This window comes from Podarcis melisellensis (assembly GCF_964234715.1).
Source record: "Podarcis melisellensis genome assembly, chromosome: 4".
Classification (NCBI taxonomy): Eukaryota; Metazoa; Chordata; class Lepidosauria; order Squamata; family Lacertidae; genus Podarcis; species Podarcis melisellensis.
Window position 1 is genome coordinate 27145958 of NC_138531.1, and position 20950 is coordinate 27166907.

The window sequence follows — 20950 nt, forward strand, 5'->3', positions numbered from 1 at the left end:
AGTAGAAGAGATTCTCAGCACCAAGAAACTCACTGTAACCTTGACCAACAATGACTTAGTGACAACTGCAAGCAAGAATTCCAGCAATGACACAGTAACATGCAATGCACACAATGTCAAAATAATGAATGATGCTTATGAAGAGGCATAAGATTAATTTATTTACAAGTATTTTAGCCACCCAAATCATTAAAAAGTTTGTAAAGGTTTGGGGGGGGGGGATCACCACAAAAATATATAGGAAGCCAGGAATAGTTGTAGAGTTGTGTGTTTTGTCGCATTGCATATATATATATATATATATATATATATATGAATGTTATATATTTATGTTCTGCTAAGTCTCAGATAACTTCCTAGAATATTTAGGCACTACAGTTCTGAAAAAGGATATACATTTAATTGATTTTTCAGTTAGGTGATATCACAAAAAAGTCAATATTACGGAGTTGAGAGGAAACCGGACGTAGTGCATAAAAATGGACTGAAAAAATAGAATCTCAGACATACTTCCTTCAAAGGGTGATAAAATTAGTTTGCCTTAAATAGGTGTGCAGACAGCATTAGTTTTACATATATATTATTGGCATATGTGTACATGCAGTCACATTTTGATGTGATGCAGAATTTTATAACAAAAATGGGCTCTTAGACTGCTTCATCCCCCCCAAAATTATAATCCCAAGGTGCTATAATTAAAGTAGTATGATTAATATTAATTAATATTAGAAGACATTCTTAAGTATTGAATACTGACAGAATTTAAATACCCTTAATCTATTTTATTTACTATACCCTTTCCTTCAAATAAATTATTGGAGTGGCTTACAATAAATTTAATAGTATAATTCTACTATTCTACCTCTGTGCAGCATTTTATAATGCTGCCTGCAACAATATTGGCATAGTTTGGGAGTTTTCCACACATTACATGCAAATATAGATTTGCAATCCAATGTACACCTAGATGCAGCTGATTCTGTCCCTATATTTGCTAACACTTGTCTCATTCATACATTACATTTTTAGGGGTCCATTAAAAAAACTCAGATGTACCCAAAAATGTAATGTGTGGACTGGCCCTTAGGTCGGGTCAAGAAACTCCTATCTGCGGAGTAGTGGGAGTACTTCAGAGTAAATGAATAAAATAACGTCATGTTAAAGACAGTGTGACTTCACTGAGACTTAGGGGCACACAATTCTTTTCCTGGATGTTTAAAAATCTGTTTAGAGTTGCTTCTTAGGAATTTGGCTGCAGGGTATAATATAATCTTTTTAAAAATAAAATGAAATGGCAAAAACATCTTTACTTTTCCTCTGAAGACAGTCGGAAGAGAGCCTCTCCCAAGTTTTCTAGCTTCTCCCTCTGTTCAAGATCCTGGTACAAGCCTTTAGGAACCTTGTTCAGACCATAAAGCAAGCCATATAAACAGCCAGCAATAGTTCCAGTTGCTGCACTCTCACCTGTGAAATAAAGCAGAAACGAGAACCCAGTTGCATGCCCTTTTAGCTTCTCCGTGAAATAATATCATATATATTAAGAGCGATCTCAGTTCTCTGAGCGCTGGTCCAAATTGGCACCACCAAGAGACAAGTATCAGGTTGGCAGAAACATTTAAAAAAGTCACGGGGGGGGACGACAACTCTAAGGTGGAAACAGCCCAAAGAAGACATGCCCTATTACCATCCTGACAATTGGTCTTTCATGTCACAATTACGTACATCATACCTTTAAAGCACTCTTAGGCTACTTTAGCAGTCATGACTTCTCCTAAAGAATTATGGGAACCACAGCTTGTTAAGGCCAGTGCCTTTAACAAAATTTGCCCATCATCTCCTTCTTGAAACACTCCTGCTGTAAAACTAGTTGTGAAACATAGGTGTAGACCATATAAGCTTTCGTAGATTAAAAAAAAGCACCTCACAATTCCTGTGGCTTAACTTTTCTTTGATAGTAAGATTGCCACTTGCTTTATGGGAATAAGAAATAAAGCTTTTCCCAACCAGCACAAGATTACTGCAATAATTACTAGTTGGAAAGTACAACAAGTGCTTTAGATGCAAGATACTTCAATGGATGTAGTAATTGGAAAGAGCTAGAATTATTAGTGAGTCACCTAATGTAGCCAAACTGACCCTAATAAAAAATTATAATGGTCTGTATGCCGTATATAGGAACTACTAGATTACTCACCGCCATGGAACATTGCCCGGTTGCAAAGCTCGGTCCAATCACTACCACATCCTAAGAGAGCATCATATGCAATCATGGGAGCATCATGGCCTCTCCTTCCACCACGACCTTCAGAACTCCATCTCCTATAAGTCTGAATGGATAATTAATGAGTTTGGTTGGGTGAATTTGATGGCAAGGCAACCCAGAATATACAGATTTAAATGCCACTCTTTTACTTTGCCTTTTTTCTTTTTCTTTTCATAGCATGGCACAGAAACATGAGGTAAATTGCAGATTGTGCTTTAAAATACTCCCTTTCTTGTTTCTTTTTAAAAATATTGGAGCTACATTTTCTCATTGCCTATTCCTGTGTGTAGTCAAGCCTTACTTTAGCATACATTAAATATTTCTTTAAAAAAATATTTAATCTGAAACAAGACGGAAACGGCCTTTCTTGGCTTTGGGGGAACCACACTAAGGCAATCTCTTAGATAGCTCATCTTTCTTGGGTTCCTTCACAAATAAGGATTCCATTTGCCTCCATCCGTTTATCTGAGATTATGATGAAGTTGGTGGGGATGGTGATGTCATTTGCTTCTCTGACATCACCATGATGGCAGTTGCAACACTGCCTATGCGTTTTCAAAACTTGCCTACAGTTTATCACTTAAGTCTATAAAAATGTGGAATCCCACCAGGTTGCTTCCTCAGAGAGGGAACTGCATGTTACCGTTTTTGTTGTTCTTGGCAAACCTTTTTATTTCATTCACTGACCGTTGAACACTTTCTGTAAAGAGGTGGAGAAAATGACAGAGAGACAGTGTGTGATCCAGAAAGTTTTAACCGGGACTTGTCCTATCTGCTGATTGAAGGTTCTTATTGCACAGATGATGGTTTCTTGCATGGGTATCACATTATACTGAGCATACATGTATATTTCTACAGATGAAGGTCACAGTTAGCCAACATTTTTTGAAAGCTGTAGCCTTCACAGAATGAGCAACAAAGGCCATACAGAAGATCTTAATGTACTATAAGTGGTGCCCCAAGTAAACAAACATCCTGACCGCTAAGCAATTGTCACATCTACATCCAGTGATGAGACTGAAATTCTTAGTAATAGTTTTCCCAACAGCAGCTTCTGCTGTATTGCAACTTCGTGAAATGCTGAAATGTAAGTAGATACTACCATAATGTTCTTGGCAAAATTTGCATCCTATTTAAGTGCTGTTGCCTTTTACTTGGGTGCAATCTGTTTGGGGCAAGTCTCCAAGTAACAGAATGGATTGTGCATATTGTAACTTCATATGGAATACTGGTGAGGAAAGGGCTTGCATGAGTGACAAGAGAGCCATTTCATGAGGTAGGTCACCTGATCTCGTGGAGAGTCTTCGTACACTGGGATAATGCATTAAAGAATACTGGCATTGTAATGAAGACTATCTACGCAACCCAGATGAGACAGGTGGTGAGGGGGTTTCAAATGTCAGAGGCACCCTGTGGAGTCATTGTCATGCAGGAGTACGATAATCATAGCATTTGAATCAGATCTCAGTTAAGAAAATAAAGAGAGCACAGCAGCGCACGGGTCTGAAAAAACTGCAGCTCTCATAGAGCGCCTGGGATATAATAACTGGAGCCACCAGCAAACAGACATTGACATCTTCTTACCTCTTGTGCCACCAACTTAGCATGTCTGCTGAAAGAGTGGTAGGCAGAATTAGATTGCTGGAGGCATGTTCACAGTCCTTGCTACCCAACCTCAGCATCTGCTTGGTGACCTGGACAGCTAATTCAGTTCCATCTGACCCTATAAAACCTCAGCTTTGTTAAATTCTGCTCCCCAATCTAAGCATACTGTTTTTCTGTTGAGGAGACTGCCAGAATGTCTGCTTTCCACCATTTCCCACATTCTACCTCTGTAACCTGATCTTTTTCCTGCTTTGAACTGCAATGTTTGTCGTTCTAGTCCATCTGCACATTAGCTGCCACATCTGGAACCCAATATTATGACCGCCTTAAGCTACACTGCTGGCTCTTCCCCTCCAGCTGCAATGGTGTGACCCTTGGATCTCCTATTCCCCATCTCACATGGAATATGAAGTTGATCCAGCAACTTCAAGAGCTGCTGGATCCCAATTTCCATCATCCCTGGCCAATGTCTATAATGGGGCTGATGGGAATTGGATTGCAAATATATCTAGAAGTCCACCCCTACACTCAACCTAGCACCAATCTAATATTTGTCCCATAGGCTTGAGTCATTCAGTAAACTTATATTACTACCATGTTATGGTACTTGGTTGCAATTGTTTCTAAATTAAAGAAAATAGGACCTACTTTCAGATGGCAGAATATCAGTACATATTTGTCCTCAATGCTTTCAGAATTTTTGGTTGAAGAGTTTACCTTTTCTCTTTCCTCAGCATCATAATTATCAGGAAAGTTGGGTTTATTCTGGTTGTCTTCATTGATTTCTCTCTCCTCCAAGTAAAATTGCCATTTTGCTTCAAAGTAAAACCAATGCTCCTGATATTCTGAATGAAAAACAAATTAATTATGGTACATTTAATCTTGAATAGGTTCTTTCAGTGCAACAGCATGAATGACAAAATCCAGTATACAGAACTCTTATGAAGAAAATTAAATAAAACCTGTCCAACTATTCTTAGCCTCTCAACAATACTAATTAGCTTATCTTCACAATGTAAAAAAAGGGGGGGATAGATTTTAATACAATAGATTTAAATACAAATAATTAGGGCCACCAGACACATATTTTGGAAAACCAGAATGTAGATCACAGAGAACCTACAAACAAACTTTTACTGTAGTCCATTCAGCAATTACTATTGGGTCCTGGATACTGAGCAAAGCATAAGAAGCCCTCCCAAGTCTCAACAGGAGCTATTTTGAGTGCAGGCTGTATGCTACCTGATAAGGCAGCTGGCAGTAACACCTTTTTTTTTTTTTGCAGTATGATCTTCAGAAGGCAGCCTCTGCAAATAAACTAAGATGGGCATCTCTACCCATTTGTGCAGCTTTTTCCGAGTATGCACCCAAAAGATGCTTAAAAGTAGAGAGGGTACACTTTGTAAACTGGTGGTGCTTCACACGAAACATTTTCCTACAGGAAGCAACATCCCTGCCACTTCTGCAGCATCCATTGCTGTAGCTTTGTTTCCGCCACCAATATTCAGCATACCTTCCTGAACCACTGTATCTGTAGCAAAGCAAACATTTGCAGCACAGTTTATATATTGAGTCTAGAGCAGCTGTTCTCAACCTTTGGTCCTCATATGTTGTTGGAATACAACTCCCATCATCCTTAAGCTAGTAGGACCAGTGGACAGGGAAGCTGGGAGCTGTAGTCCCAAAACATCTGGAGACTCAAGGTTGAGAAAGGCTGGTCTGGAGGAAAACTTTTTTTTTCTAAACACCAGATTGCTGCTGATTATGAAAAAGTCATTTGTGAAGTTGCTTCAGTTTGAGAAAGGCAGGCTATGCTCATTTTCTCAGTATGTGTACCACGTGCACTTTGAAGACAGGAACAAAAACATAATTTTCTTATCCCCCGGCAAATAGCTTACTGATCCCTGCTGACTGAAAAGTTACTTTATCTCTTGTTGCAATCCGGAGGGAGCCAGGGATACCTTTAGGTATTTTAAGTAGGTGAAACTCTGATGTCGCACATTCTGTATCACAGCTGATCCTGGAAATCCTTGACCTGCCAGTCATTTTCATCCACCTACCTGACTATTTGCCCAGTCAGGATCTTCCCTCCCAACACCTGTTCCCTCACAATCACATTGCTCAGCTTTCTGCTTTTGGGGTTCCCCCCAAAGGCACTTGAGAGATGCTTCTTACTAGCCTCTTGTTATTTACCTATGGCCTTAGACATATGGTTTTCCTCCCCATCTTTCCCTTGCTTCATTACCCTTCCTTTCTTCTTTACAGCCCTGAAACCCTTTGCACTATGCTGTCCCTGAGCAGAAGGCTGACTTTTGTCAAAGAAGTTCTAGGCATCATCTTCTGCAGCATATAGCAAACATCTGCCTGTACTAAGTGCTACCACAGGTGATCACTTGTGGCTACCTAGCAGGAAAGCTGCCTCTGAGAACTACAGGGTGAGAATATGCAGAACAGGAAATATTAAACAAATGTGCTTTTTTAAAAAGAAAACAAAAACAAAAGAAATTGACTGAATAATTCAAAAGGAGAGATCCCTTGAGAAAAGGGGCTCACATTTGTTTCAGGCAGGGTTTTTAAAATGTCGTCCCCTTTATTTATTTCTAAAATAGCATTGCACTTCACTCCATAATGACAGATGCATGCTTTAGGAGTCTTGCATATTTTACTCAGGGTTGGAATCGTGCAAGAAGAGTGACAGCATCCTTCTGTCAATAGCAGACCAGACCTATACAACTTAATCCTGCACCTGGTCTAGTCAGGAGGAGGAGGAGAAGAAGAAGAAGAAGAAGAAGAAGAAGTTTAGCTAAAAGCCAGAGAACTTCTGAGAAAGAACACAGGGCCTATTATTTGTCAGTAGTCGCCTGCATCACTATCCAAATATAGGTTTGGTTTTTTAAAATTGTGCATATAGGTATATTCCTAGAGCAAGGATTCAAAGAGGGACAGGTAGCAAATTGATAAACACAAACATCTTTACTGGCATTATGAGTTAAAACATTTCAAAACACTAGGATACATTTAAAAGGGACAGGAGCGAGGCTGTTGAGGATCAGAAGGTACTCGATTGATCTGCTTCACCCTGTCTATTCCCTAGAGGGGTGATTCATTAAGAACCCTTTCGGGTAAGATGGAGATTAAAAAGGAAGCCACTGGGGCAGTAACGTCCTTGTCTCTATCCGCTAGGAGGAACCTCATTTGACATGTAGCATCTCTCTTTCTCTCTAGGTCATGAAACAGACAACACCTGAAATGGCAGGTAGGGAAATTAAGCTATCAGAGCATAAACACTTCAATTATGCACCTTACATGTGAATTTGAAATTGCATATTGTGCAATGTTACCTGCCATGTGCCGAATCGTCTTCTTGCAGTATTCTTCAGCCATTGGGACAACCTTCATCATTTCTCTTCCCCACTGCACCAGTGGCTTTCCTTGTATTGCATATGAAACAAACAGAGCTGTGCACAGTGATCCTAAAAACCCTGAAAGGAGCATAGAAAAATGGTGATGACGATGGCACCAAGTAGCACCAAAAAGGAGGAGAAATCAGCGTACAGATGCATAAGAAACTATGTTTTTTAAGCTCAAAGAAAGACAGCATGCACACATTTCAAGCTATATGCCTTTCTTTGGGAATATTTGTTTGTTCCTTATAAAACAGGTATTGAACTTCAAATAGCATTACTGTATGTGTATATAACTGACTGGTGCAATGCCTACTCAGAAGTCCTGTTGAACCCAGAAGGGTTTATTCTTAGGTCAAGTGGAGTTAGGATTGTAGCCTTCATCGCTACTTTCAACCCCTGACCCCAGAGAGGCGTTCCAGAGAGGGCGCCACTACCGAGAAGGCCCTCTGCCTGGTTCTTTTACGTAGTGTATGTGTGGAGGTTTGTGCCAGCCTCACTTGGGTAGGTTCTTTTTCTATTTGCTTATTTTAAATGGGGATTTTTAGTTGGAGGTTTCCCCTATAAAATGTTGGTCAGGTGCTGGGGGCACTGCTGCAGACAATTACTTTTCCTTTTCAATTATGGCATTGATGTCCTCCAAAGAATGAGTGATTTGGCTGTTGTGTTAATTACAATTTGCCTGTTATTTTAGTGATGTATCATGTCAAGATACTGTGCCTTTATAACACAGAAACCATGTGAGCCTTTTTTTCCACCATTTAATCTCCACTGGAGGAGATGCTTCACCTACTTTATTCCTGTGAGCTAGACTCCCGATAAAAGCGCATGAGTTAAAAAAAATAATGTGACAATTCTGATAGATTTACTGAATCCAATTAATCACTGTCATCCTTAGCATTCAATACCGATCCTTCATGCAGTGTGCCAAACACTTAAAAGTCACATAGTCTGCAACTTTATTTTGCCATTTTAAAACCTAGAAAACAAGATTGTGTGAGCATTTATCATTTAAAGTAAGGAGACTAGATTTGGGCGAACTGGCATAATGGAATACTTCAGCAAATACGTATGACTTACAACTTGTGTCTCTACTTAGGAGGGAGCCATCTGATATGTGATGATTGTTGGCTGAGATTAACATTCCAGGGTGATGACTTCTTTTACATGTCTATGTCCAATTGATCTTAATGAGGATAGCATTAGAATGGTTGGTACATAGGTTTAAAACAACTGCTTTTATGGCCCTTAGAGCTACCAAAAATGAAAATCATGAAAACGAACTGCTGAAAATTAAAAGGAATTCATAATATGTTGCATGTTGAACTCTGTATGAACGGCCCTAAAACAGATTGATCAGAAGTTTAACCATAACAGTTTCTTGCTCTGATTAACCAGTGGTTTTGCACGGTGTCACTGTTTTCATGTCAGACTGGACTACAGCCTAACCTGGTCTCAGAATGCAACTGTTTCTGGTTATTGCTTCTACTGACCTACAGTAATTTTGCAATTCTGATGGTGGGCATATTGCATTCCCCCCCCCCCCCGACTGGTGGCAGGTGAAGCTGCAGAACAGATGTGTGCCCCAAGCAATGGCTCTCAGATAGCAGACCACTGCTGTTCCCACTTACCAGGCTAGTGGATAGAGAAAGAGGAAGAGTCATAAATAAGTGTGGCTGGCAGAAACAGCATTTCCTCATCCCCCCAGATCTCAGAAGTAGGAGATATAGTCAAGCTGAGGCTTGTCTTTACTGCCAGTGGTTCTCCAACCTGCTCCTTCTTCTTCCTATTGGTCCAGCCATCCCATTAGCACTTTTCTTGTCTTTCCTCCTCCCCCTTTTTTCCTCCAGTGCTCCCACCCCTATTCCTATCTTCATGCATAAAGAATTGCAGTTGGGTGGTGTGTGCTTTTAGTGCACACACACACTTAGTGACATATTGCAATTGTGCAAATATGGCACACTGCAAAATCCTTGCAAGAAAGAGCCCCCAAGCACTTATGCAGGCTAAGCTCCAGCCACAACTGCCCTGAGCAAAAAGCACCTTAAGTTTGCTACAGGCCTATGTATGCTAATTTGAGAGTTATGCCCACTGAAACAATAGGAGCTTCTAAGTGAACATGTTAAATTTGTTGTGTATGTACATACATTTCTTTCCCGTTTCATACTTGAACACTGTATTAGGTTTCCTCTGTCAAAATGGTACTGCAATCCACCCACCCCCAGTCCCTTGATTGGGCTTCCTTCCAGTTTAGGAGCCCAGATGAGGACAAGGAACTATTAAAAACTACACAGGGCCACTTGCAAGGGGAAAGTGAAGGGCAGAGAAGGGTTAAACACCTCTCCCCACCCACAAGCTTTCCCTTGCAAGTGTCTCTCCACCCCTGCATTATGAGGAGAACACAGGGTAAGTGTGGTTTATTGAATACAATTTAGTTTATTGAATTTATGTGTTGCTTCCCACCATCAAAGAAGTCTTGAAGCAACTTGCAAAAGAAAGAAAGACATGTCCATTTAAAACAATGCAACATACTAAATGTGTTCACCTACAATAATCACTTGCAAGCAACCATACCACCCAAGAATGGTTCCAAAAGAAATAGCTGCTAAAAGGCAGACTGTTATTGTTGGGTAAATGCCAGAAAAATAAATACATTTTCTCCTGGTGCTGAAAAGATGACAATGTTAGCAGCAGACAAGCTTTCAAGAGGAGAGTGTCCCATAAACATAGGACTACCACAGAAAATATCTGTTTTCCTATTGCCGCCCTCTGAACATCTTTGCGGGGAACATGCAGAGATTCCCTTCTTCAAATCGAGGTAGAGAAAGGTCGTCCTCGAGGTACTGGGATCCCAATCCATGCAATACTTTGAAAAGTCAAAACCAGTACTTTGAATTTGACTTGGAAACAAATTGGCAATTAGTGCAGGTAAGGTAAAAAGATAAAAGATAAAGGACCCATGGCTGGCTAAGTCCAGTCAAGTGCGACTATGGGGTTGCGGCACTCATCTCGCCGAGGGAGCTGGTATTTGTCCACAGACAGCTTTCCGGGTCATGTGGTCAGCATGAATAAAATGCTACTGGCACAATGGGACACCGTGACGAGTGCCAGAGCAGACAGAAACACCATTTACCTTCCTGCCACAGTGGTACCTATTTATCTACTTGCACTGGCATGCTTTTGAACTGCTAGGTTGGCAGGAACTGGGACAGAGCAACGGGAGCTCACCATGACCTGTGTTTTATGTTGAGATTGCCCCGTCTCTGTCAACAACCTGGCGACTGTGTTCTGTGCTACTTGCATTTTTTCCAGTTGCCTTCAAAGGCTGTTAACAGACCTCAAGCCGCATACACAGATCGACCAGGGCTTTGGCAGGAGTGCCAGTCTTGCAAGGGGCAGGGCAACCCAGAGTCAATACATCCTAACCAAAACAGGTCGAATTGCCTAGACGTTACCTGTAGGATGGTTATGAGTCATTCGTCCAACTTCAATGCTCACTTCAATGAGAGTTTCCAGCCTGTCAGGCTTCCAGTATTTCATCCCTAAGCACATGGCCTTTGTAGCTGCTCCAAATCCCGAACCTATCGTCAACAGCAACAAAAAGGCAAACGAGTCATGAACGGTAATTTGAATCACGTTTGATTGTAGCTGATGATGTTAGTGAATTTTGAAGTGGTGTGGTAGCCAGAAGGCTGCTGGGAAGTTGGTAGTTGGAGTCCGAGAACTCTGAGGGTGGGAGGCAGGCCTGTGAAGAGGGATGGGGGAAGACAACTACACTTGCCCTAGACCTCAGGGGGCTAAGCTGACCAGGGCCCCCACACCAAGGGCATGCCAGACTTAAACTGTCATGTCAAGAATGCCCCATACCTCCCAGCCACCCTGGACCCGAGAGAAGCTCTGCGCAGCCCTTGTGGGGGAGCAACAGGTGGCTCATTGCTAAGCTGGGAGGAAGATAGTAATTATAATTCAGTATACATACGTATATAAGGTGTGGTAATCCAAAATGAAACACCTTTTAAGTCCTGTTGATGTTAACATGAGAGCTATGGGTGTGACCAGGCCCGTGCAGAGCTTGTCTGAGGCCCTAGTTGGGAGTCTTCTTAGAATAAAGTTATAAACTCCCATTACGTTTCCAAGCACAATTCAAAGTGTTGGTGCTGAACTTTAAAGACCTAAATGGCCTCGGTCCTGTATACCTGAAGGAGCATCTCCACCCCCATCGTTCAGCCTGGACACTGAGGTCCAGTGCCAAGGGCCTTCTGGTGGTTCCCTCATTGCAAGAAGTGAGGTTGTAACGAACCAGACAGAGGGCCTTCTCGGTGGTGGCGCCCACCCTGTGGAACACCCTCCCTTCAGATATGAAGGAAATAAGCAGCTATCCTATATTTAAAAGACATCTGAAGGCAGCCATGTTCAGGGAAGTTTTTAATATTTAATGCTGTACTGTTTTTAACATTTGATTGGGAGCCACCCAGAGTGGCTGGGGAAATTCAGCCAGATGGGCGGGGTATAAATAAATTATTATTATTATTATTATTATTATTATTATTATTATTATTATCATTATTATCATTATTATCATTATTATCATTATTATTATTAACTCAAACAAAAAAGCAGCCGGTCCCTTGGCAGGCCAAACCACCCTGCCCCCCAGCCAGCCGAGCCCTCCAAGGCCCAGGGCAAATGTACCTAGCTGCCCCCACCCTGCTCTGCATAGGCCTGGGTGTGACTATACATTTCTGTACCCCACTTATTTGGGAGTAAGTCCCACCAAACTCGGTGGGACTTGCTTCTCAGTAGACATGTTCAGTGTTCTCTCTTGCTGAATTTCCTAATGAAATCAATTCAAGAAAACATTCACTTTCACTGGTTATATATGTAATATATTTTGAGTGAATTTATGTTTATATCCCATTTTTCCCCACTGAGGTAACTTACAATATTTTGAAAGAATTATAAAAGCTGGAGGTTGCTGATTTGGGGTCTCAGAGGGAAGGAAAGCAACAACTTTTACATCAAGCCTAGAAACAGCTTCTAGCAGCGAGTTCCTTCTCCCCAAGCACCAACATCCATTGCTTAGGTCGCAGCAGGGAAGGCAATCACACCCCTCCATTATCCAGCTGTATTGCTACCGGGACTTCTTATTATTATTATTATTATTACATTAATTGAAGTGAGTTTTATCTTGATATTGCTAGATGACCTTTTGCAAGCCACCTTGGAGGTGTTTAAAGGGCAGGAATGTGGAAATATAAGTTAAAACAATAATAAAGAAATAAAAGCCAGGCTGAATCTACACACATATATTTTAAAAATGCTGTGAAAATGCTTTTTTAAAAAAAGTTTTAAAATATGTGTGTAATTTGCCATTTGCTCACTACCGCCATCTAGTGTCACATTTGTATAATGCACTTAAAACGTTATATTTGCAGCTGTATGGCTGAGTCCCGAGTCAAAAAACATCAATTAATAAACAGCAGATTAAACAACAACAATAAAAAGCATCCACAACAAGCAACACCATACAAAAATCCCACAAAATCCAAATACTCGTGTAGGCCACCTCTTAACACAATATAGCTTCCATCATATAAAGTCGCAATATAAGCAAAACATTAAAAAAAATGTAACAGCAGCATTGAAAACAGTGGTAAGAATAAATAACAATAAAATAATTAGCTATCTAGAGGAAAGCACTGTCAGTGCCAAGCAGCCCTCTTTGAGGAAGATTTTCCAAAGACCCAGGACCATGACAGAAGAGGCCCTGACTGTCTCCCATCACCACTCACAGTATCTCAAAAGGGCAGGCGTCTGAAACAAGGCCTCTGATGACAACTCAAGTGTCATCAACCTAAGTTCATACAAGGGTAAATAGCCACTCATTGTTATACATAAAGAAAACAAGTAGCAGAGTTCATTTCCATACCAGAGATATACAGAGACAAGGTTTCCAGGCTGGAGAATAAGGTTGCAGGATAACCTGAAACCCTGACCCTTTTCAAAATTCAGCACTAGGCCTATGAGGCCTTTTTCTCCATAGAAACCGTGGCTGCCAGCCGTTTTTAGGAGTTCGGGATGCCAACTGTGCTGTGTCCAGCTTGTCAGGCACAGGAACGTGCTTCAACCCTAGTAGTGGAACTTAGTCCTGGTATTTGCTTATTAGTTTAATGCTTCACACCCGACTGAATGGCTTGGTGCATGTTAAGCTATGAATAAGATTAAGCTGTTAGAGCCTCATAGTCTGTTGTCACCTCAAAAGGGAGAGGCAGGGACTAGGTAAAAAGGTTGTTGTTGTTGTTATAATATCCCCTAGCCAATGTAACCTTTAATTACCGGTACATTTTAACGATAGTTTTTTCTATATTTTTAGCTTGTTTTGTTTTATTTAAGCCTGGGGCTACACAAAAGGCATCTGGCTGTTGAATTGGTTGCCCCCACCCATTTATATATGTGGTAGCATGACATGAAGCTGGAAAGAGAGGGAGGGGCAGAGGCGGACTTTTTAAGGGACAAAGCCTCTAAATCCAAGTCTTCCATAGTCCATGCTTTATAGAAATAGAAATTACCAACCAAATGTCTGCTAGCATTCTAGTGGCTATGAATATAGCCATTTCTCACTTCACATGTCTTCATATACATCATTTAAGAAAGCAGTTCCTGTGGAATAGTGGGTACAACATTGTAGCAACAACAACCCAGAGTTTCCCACCTAAAATAACTGACGTGTACCTGAGTGAAAACTATCTACAGACCTGAGTGAAAATTATCTACAGTATCCCCCTGCTGGCCCAGGGTGAACTTCACTACATAACAGTTCCAGAAGACAGCCACCTTTGCAGCACCATTCCTAAAGTGTGGCTTAATTGGGTTTATAGTTGTACTCACCTTACATAGATCCTACGTGGAATCTCAAATAGCTATTGTGATTTTGCTTTGAGAGATACACATACCTCCTCAAAACACTTTCTGAGGTTTCTATTCGATATATGCATGAATGAGAGCAGTGTGCTTGTAACTGCTTCACTACCAAACTGCTATTCGTTCGTGGAACGGGGCCAGAGGGGGGAAAGTGAGCTAAAACTGCCAGGTATTTTTCTTTTCTCTTCCAGCAATTGCTATGAGAAGGACATAGTGGGGAGAGAGGCAGCAGCACTGTCAAACGAGGTTGATTGCAGAGAGACAAAAATAATCATCGTATTACATTACAATGTTTATGCCATGAAGTTGCATCAATATATGATGCTGGTGTTGAGTGGTTCTATATTCCAGTGATATAGTGTCACATCAACACAGTGCTAGGTCTGGAATCTGCACTTTCCCTGTGAGGCCATTTGCAGCCAGTGAAGAAGACGTACAATGCCTCTTCTAAATGGTTAGTACTAAAGACTGGAAAGTGATCTCTCTGCAGAATGCAAATAATAATAATAATAATAATAATAATAATAATAATAATAATAATAATAATATATTTATACCCCGCCCATCTGGCTGAGTCTCCCCAGCCACTCTGGGCGGCTCCCAATCAAGTGTTAAAAACAGTACAGTGTTAAATATTAAAAACTTCCCTGAACATGGCTGCCTTAAGATGTCTTTTAAAGATAGGATAGCTGCTTATTTCCTTGACATCTGGTGGGAGGGCGTTCCACAGGGTGGGCACCACTACCAAGAAGGCCCTCTGTCTGGTTCCCTGTAACTTCACTTCTCGCAATGAGGGAACCGCCAGAAGGCCCTCGGCACTGGATCTCAGTGTCCGGGCTGAATGATGGGGGTGGAGACGCTCCTTCAGGTATACAGGACCGAGGCCGTTTAGGGCTTTAAAGGTCAGCACCAACACTTTGAATTGTGCTCGGAAACGTACTGGAAGCCAATGCAGATCTCTCAGGACCGGTGTTATGTGGTCCCGGTGGCCACTCCCAGTCACCAGTCTAGCTGCTGCATTCTGGATTAATTGCAGTTTCCGGGTCACCTTCAAAGGTAGCCCCACGTAGAGTGCATTGCAGTAGTTCAAGCGGGAGATAACTAGAGCATGCACCACTCTGGCGAGACAGTCCGTGGGCGGTAGGGTCTTAGCCTGCGTACCAGGTGGAGCTGGTAGACAGCTGCCCTGGACACAGAATTAACCTGCGCCTCCATGGACAGCTGTGAGTCCAAAATGACTCCCAGGCTGCACACTTGGTCCTTCAGGGGCACAGTTACCCCATTCAGGACCAGGGAATCCCCCACACCCGCCCGCCCCCTGTACCCTCAAAAACAGTACTTGCATTTGAAGCCTAAATAATACAATAACTACCACAGTGAAGTTGCGTCTCGGACCATACTCTGAGAGGCATCACATATGCCTTGTTTTGTTCCCCGGGCAATTTGGTTTAAATAGATTACTTTACATCATGGGCAGGCAGACTAAGGCCCAGGGCCGGATGTGGCCCAATCACCTTCTCAATCCGGCCTGCAGATGGTCCAGGAATCCAGCATGTTTTTACATGAGTAGAATGTTTCCTTTTATTTAAAATGCATCTCTGGGTTATTTGTGGGGCATAGGAATTTGTTCATCCCCCCCCCCAATATAGTCTGGCCCCTCACAAGGTCTGAGGGACAGTGGACCAGCCCCCTGCTGAAAAAGTTTGCTGACCCCTGCTTTACATGGACAAAATGTCCAGGTTAGTGCAGGCCCCTAAAAGGATCCACGACAGATTGTATTCCTGAAAAGAAACACAAATTCCAGAACAAAAAAATCTGGACCAGAAGGCATCGTGCCAAGCACAAAGACTCTTTAAATAGACATTTAAACTGGACAGAGATAACTTACAAAAGGACGCAATGCCCTACAAAAGGAATTCCTGGCAGCTTGCCTTTCGCATCCCAGGCAAATATGGAATTGCTGAAAAACTATACAATGAGTACAGTCTTTCCCCACATGGTCATAGTGCCCATACAAGGAAGAAACCTGCCCTTACGCATCAACATGTGTAACTATAGGCAACTTATAAAGCATATAAAGAATCAAAATACCGGTAATTATATACTTCATTACTGAGTGAGGCATTATAGTCAGAAGTAGATTAAATGAGAATGTAGGGGGAGGATCGTAGAATATCTGTTTTGCAATGCAGAAGGTTCCATGTTCAGTCCCCAGCATCTGCAGGAAGGGATGGGATACAATCCTGTCTTAAATCCAGGAGAGTCACTGTTCATCAACTGTAGAGAACACTGAGCCAGATGGACCTATACTGTGACTTAAGTATAAGGCAGCTTTCTATGTAAGAAGTTGTGGTTGCCTCCAGAACCAACAGTACTTCTTTGGGGCTATGTAAAAAAACAACGACGTAATGAACACTGGTTTAAATCAGTTAGTGCTCAGATAGCAGCAAAATGGGAAACTCTTCAGATTGCAAAAATAACGCAATCACATTCATGTTTACTCAGAAGTAAGCCCTCCTTTGTGCCATGGGGCTTCCTATCAGGTTAGTGTCCATGAACTCGCAGCCTAACAGTGCAATCCTACACTTAGAAGTAAACCCACTGAATTCAGTGGCACTCCTAGCCTGCTGCCCTCAAGTATAGTACAGTGGTACCTCGGGTTACATATGTTTCAGGTTACAGACTCCGCTAACCCAGAAATATTACCTTGGGTTAAGAACTTTGCTTCAGGATGAGAACAGAAATCGTGCTCCGGCGGTGCAGTGGCAGCAGGAGGCCCCATTAACTAAAGTGGTGCTTCAGGTTAAGAACAGTTTCAGGTTAAGAACAGACCTCCGGAACGAATTAACTACTTAACCCGAGGTACCACTGTACTGGAGTAGGATTTTTAAGTAGAGGTTGGATGGCCATCTGTCATAGATGCTTTATCTGGGATCCCAGCATTGCAGGGGGTTGGACTAGATGACCCTTGGGGTCCCTTCCAACGCTACAATTCTATGATTCTACCAGTCAGATCGGCTTCTGTGTATGCATTTGGTTCGGGGGGGGGTGCCACTTTGTCCTTTGCCTCAGGCAGCAAAATGTCTTGAGCTGGCCCTGACTTTATTATCCCTTACCAATCCACTGTAGGTTACTTTAAAGTACAATGATGTAGGATAAGTTTCAACTCAGAAAAACCACCACCTTACCTTTCTCATTAAATGGTGTGTGCCAAGCCAGGAGATAGTTGTCTGGCTTCAGTTGGGAGCAGCCTTCGATAGTAGCAGGATCTGACCGTCTCCCAGGAAGTTTGTCAATAGCATCCACGTAACGTTTTACAAGTTCCCGATATAGGTCTTCTAAACACCAGTAATCTGTTCAGGGGAAGAAAAGTGTTATATAGTCAGATGATGCAGCAGGGAATGTTCTAAAGGAGAAAAGGAAATCACTCCTGCTGCTGCTTTTTTAATTTGTCAAGGTTGCTAAAGATGGATCAGTGACACCTTAAGACCCTTGAACTACTCTGTCGTCAGTGCTATTTTGCTAGAAAAACGAGGTGCTGGAACTCACCACGAATGCCTCCCTTGTTCTCTTATAATGGCAATGGCACCTGAGAAGTGCCGGAACTGAGTTGTGGTGAGTTCCAGCTGGGGGGGGGGGGGGAACCTGCCCATCACAAACACAATTAGGAGGTTAAATAATGTATAGTGCAATTCTATGCATGTTTACTTAGAGGGGTCAAGTGAGAGAAAAGCTGGAGCTGGGGCATATACATTTACATCCTACCTTTCTAGGCAAAATGCCCACTCTGTGTGGCTTACACAACAACATAAAGCAGGGGTAGCTAATACAATACCATCAAACACAATACCATAAAATTTAACAAAAGCAGAAGAGCAAAAATTTTAATCAGAGGGAAATTAACCTTTAAAACAGTTGAAATAATATACAGTGGTACCTTGGTTCTCAAATGCCTTGGTACCCAAACAATTTGGAACCCAAACACTAAGTGTTCCGGTTTGTGAACTTTTTTTCGGAAGCCAAACATGCTCTGTTTTGAGTGTTATGCTTCCGTTTTGAGTGCCACACTTCCGTTTTGAGTATTATGCTGAGGTCTGTCTGTTTTTGCTATTTATTTTGCGGTTTTGTTTTTGCAGCTCTTTTTTGTTTTGTTTTTGTTACTGTGTGGAACCCAGTTCAGCTACTGACTGATTGATTGTGTGACTGCAGTGCATTGTTTATTGCTTTCATTTTATGGATCAATGGTCTTGTTAGATAGTAAAATTCATGTTAAATTGCTGTTTTAGGGGTTGTTTTTAAAAGTCTGGAATGGATTAATCCATATTGCATTAATTTCTATGGGAAAGCACGCCTTGGTTTTGAAACGCTTTGGTTTTGGAACGGACTTCCAGAATGGATTACCACTGTAGCTTTTATTGCAAGGCAATGAGGGGACGACTGTAACTCTTTGGGGTTCTTACTCCATAAACTGGATACCATGGTGGAAAAAAACTCTGTATATGAACAGGGGCACTTTTGGGATCTCTGTATCCAAAAAAAATGGTAGAAAATGGAGTGGCTGAAACAGGGATGCAGTTTTATATATTCATCCTGGTGTATTTCCAGGGAGACTAGATAACGACGACATTGGTTATTTAATGAGCTTTCATTCTGATGTGTTTGTAGGGATGTTAAATGACCTTTCACCAAACAAGTGCTGTCCTGTGTGTTCCAATGCAATATCACTTTCCTTATTAAAGAAGTGGGTTTGTTGCACAAGACCTCTCCATCAGCTATAAAGGTACAACCTGAATTAGTCCATATGTGCTTAAAACCCACTCCAAAATAGCACCAGTCTGGAATCGCCCTGCAAAGCCATTTTTAAACGTTCCAACAAACAGAACTGAGAGATACATATAGAAAACAATGAATAAATAAAAAAAAAATAATGTAGCTAGCACTGGGCATCACCCATCCCTCTCCCAACCCTACCCAAAAGTAGTAATGTTGAGAAAGAACTCGACCTCGCGCCCCCCCCCCCATGCAAATTCCATAGCAAATGTAGCCCATTGTCCCATATTGCAGGTTGAAAGGAACTCTGGCTGGGAGAGATTGATTTATGTCAGCATGGCAGAGTATTGTACACTGAATACTTCAGGTCAGGCTGTAAGTCACTTATAACAAACTTGCAATGTTGGACCACTATCACATTTTCGAATGAAGCTGAGAGAGTAGTTTACAGTCAGAATGCATTGTTTTTCCATTGGTTTTATTCCCACATTGCAGGTTGGGGTGAGATACAGCAACCCTGCAGTGGTTCATTTTTATAACAAGGAAAGTCGGGATAAGCCCTAAGTATTTTGCCCTGGCATTAACATTCCTCACCCTGCAGTGAAGTGTTAAGTAAGTTAGGACGCTCCTCTATTTATAGTCCTGATTTTAGGTTCCATTACGTCTTCCATAAAGAAAACTTCCCTTCATTTCCCTACTTTATTCACATGAGCCATATTATTGCTTGGTACTATCCTATGTGAATATTAAGAGGCAGCGAAGAACGGTGAGGATGGAAAGATCAGCAGATTAAAGGTGTGTTAAGCCATTCCTAATTCATCTCTAGTCAAGATGTGAACATCTTTGCACAGGGTAAAAACATCCTCAACCTGGTCGACACTTCTGGATGTGTACACAAACAGAAACAAATCCAATGGAGCCAGGCTGATGGGAATAGCTTGTGGGCAAAGCGCTGTGAAACATTCTGGCTGGGAAGGGGGGGAGAAACAACTTTACTGCACTCTAAAATTTCCCAGACATAGCCGAGATTCACCATCAAAAATAGTGTCTGGGCGGAATTTTCAGCAGTCACTTAAAATGTCTTTTTCTTTTAGATTCTGAAAGGGGGGGAAAAGGCTTTTGTGTCCAGATTTTCACTTTTAGTATAGGGCACATTTTGGATAACATCATGTGACCACAGGATAAAAACCCAGCACTGGAAATGCACTGAATGCATAGTAAAGGCAAAGGGACCCCTGACCATTAGGTCCAGTTGTGGCCGACTCTGGGCTTGCGGCGCTCATCTCGCTTTATTGGCCGAGGGAGCCGGCGTACAGCTTCCGGGTCATGTGGCCAGCATGACTAAGCCACTTCTGGTGAACCAGAGCAGAGCACGGAAACACCGTTTACCTTCCCGCTGGAGTGGTACCTATTTATCTACTTGCACTTTGACGTGCTTTCAAACTGCTAGGTTGGCAGGAGCACGGACCGAGAAACATAAGCTCATCCCTTCGCAGGGATTTGAACCTTTTGATCAGCAAGCCCTAGGCTCTGTGGTTTAGACTACAGCGCCACCCGTGTCCCAAGTGCATAGTAAACAGTAGTATAAACACCCAAAATAAGAAGGGGTACACAGACTTTACAGTTTCCAGTTCTGTTTTTCTGTTAACTCGATATATGTGCCTGAATACAGAAATCCTGGAGGTAGCTTCCAGGAGGTTCCCAGAGCATGGCTATCAGCTTCAACCATATGTGTGCACCTACTGCCAATATAAGGAGGCAGCCACAAGTTTTTGAGCTTGCGTGAGCAGCTGCTTCCATAGTGTGCAAATTGCAGCTAAAAGGTTCACAACCATGTTCACTGGTGCTTTATCTACTAGCTGGGCCTTGAACTTTCTCATCATCAGAACTGATGCAGTGCTAACGCTGAAAAGAGCCAAACCCTTGGAGATTCAGACAGAATTGTATTGGCCATGATGGGGGGATATGCAGACCTGTTTGGCCTCCT

At 42.0% G+C, this 20950-nt stretch overlaps 1 protein-coding gene and 1 long non-coding RNA gene across 4 annotated transcripts in view; one reads left to right on the forward strand and one right to left on the reverse strand.

Annotated features, from left to right (window-relative positions):
* Positions 1-20950, reverse strand: part of ADPRHL1 (ADP-ribosylhydrolase like 1) — a 37018-nt gene that overhangs the window by 13007 nt on the left and 3061 nt on the right. For 2 of the 3 annotated variants that reach the window (XM_081907374.1, XM_081907373.1), the window contains exons 2-7: positions 17382-17546; positions 10728-10853; positions 7210-7350; positions 4586-4713; positions 2195-2327; positions 1311-1464 (exon numbers count right to left, since the gene is read on the reverse strand). In XM_081907374.1, the coding sequence (XP_081763500.1) occupies positions 1311-1464; positions 2195-2327; positions 4586-4713; positions 7210-7350; positions 10728-10853; positions 17382-17546 (847 nt within the window). Of the gene's footprint in view, positions 1-135; positions 1465-2194; positions 2328-4585; positions 4714-7209; positions 7351-10727; positions 10854-17381; positions 17547-20950 lie in introns of those variants that run through there. The other variant, XM_081907375.1, reaches the window with a different exon arrangement.
* Positions 12734-19511, forward strand: LOC309367876. Its single transcript, XR_014167411.1, has 3 exons — positions 12734-13142; positions 19258-19330; positions 19459-19511. It is a non-coding gene; the product is annotated as an uncharacterized lncRNA (long non-coding RNA).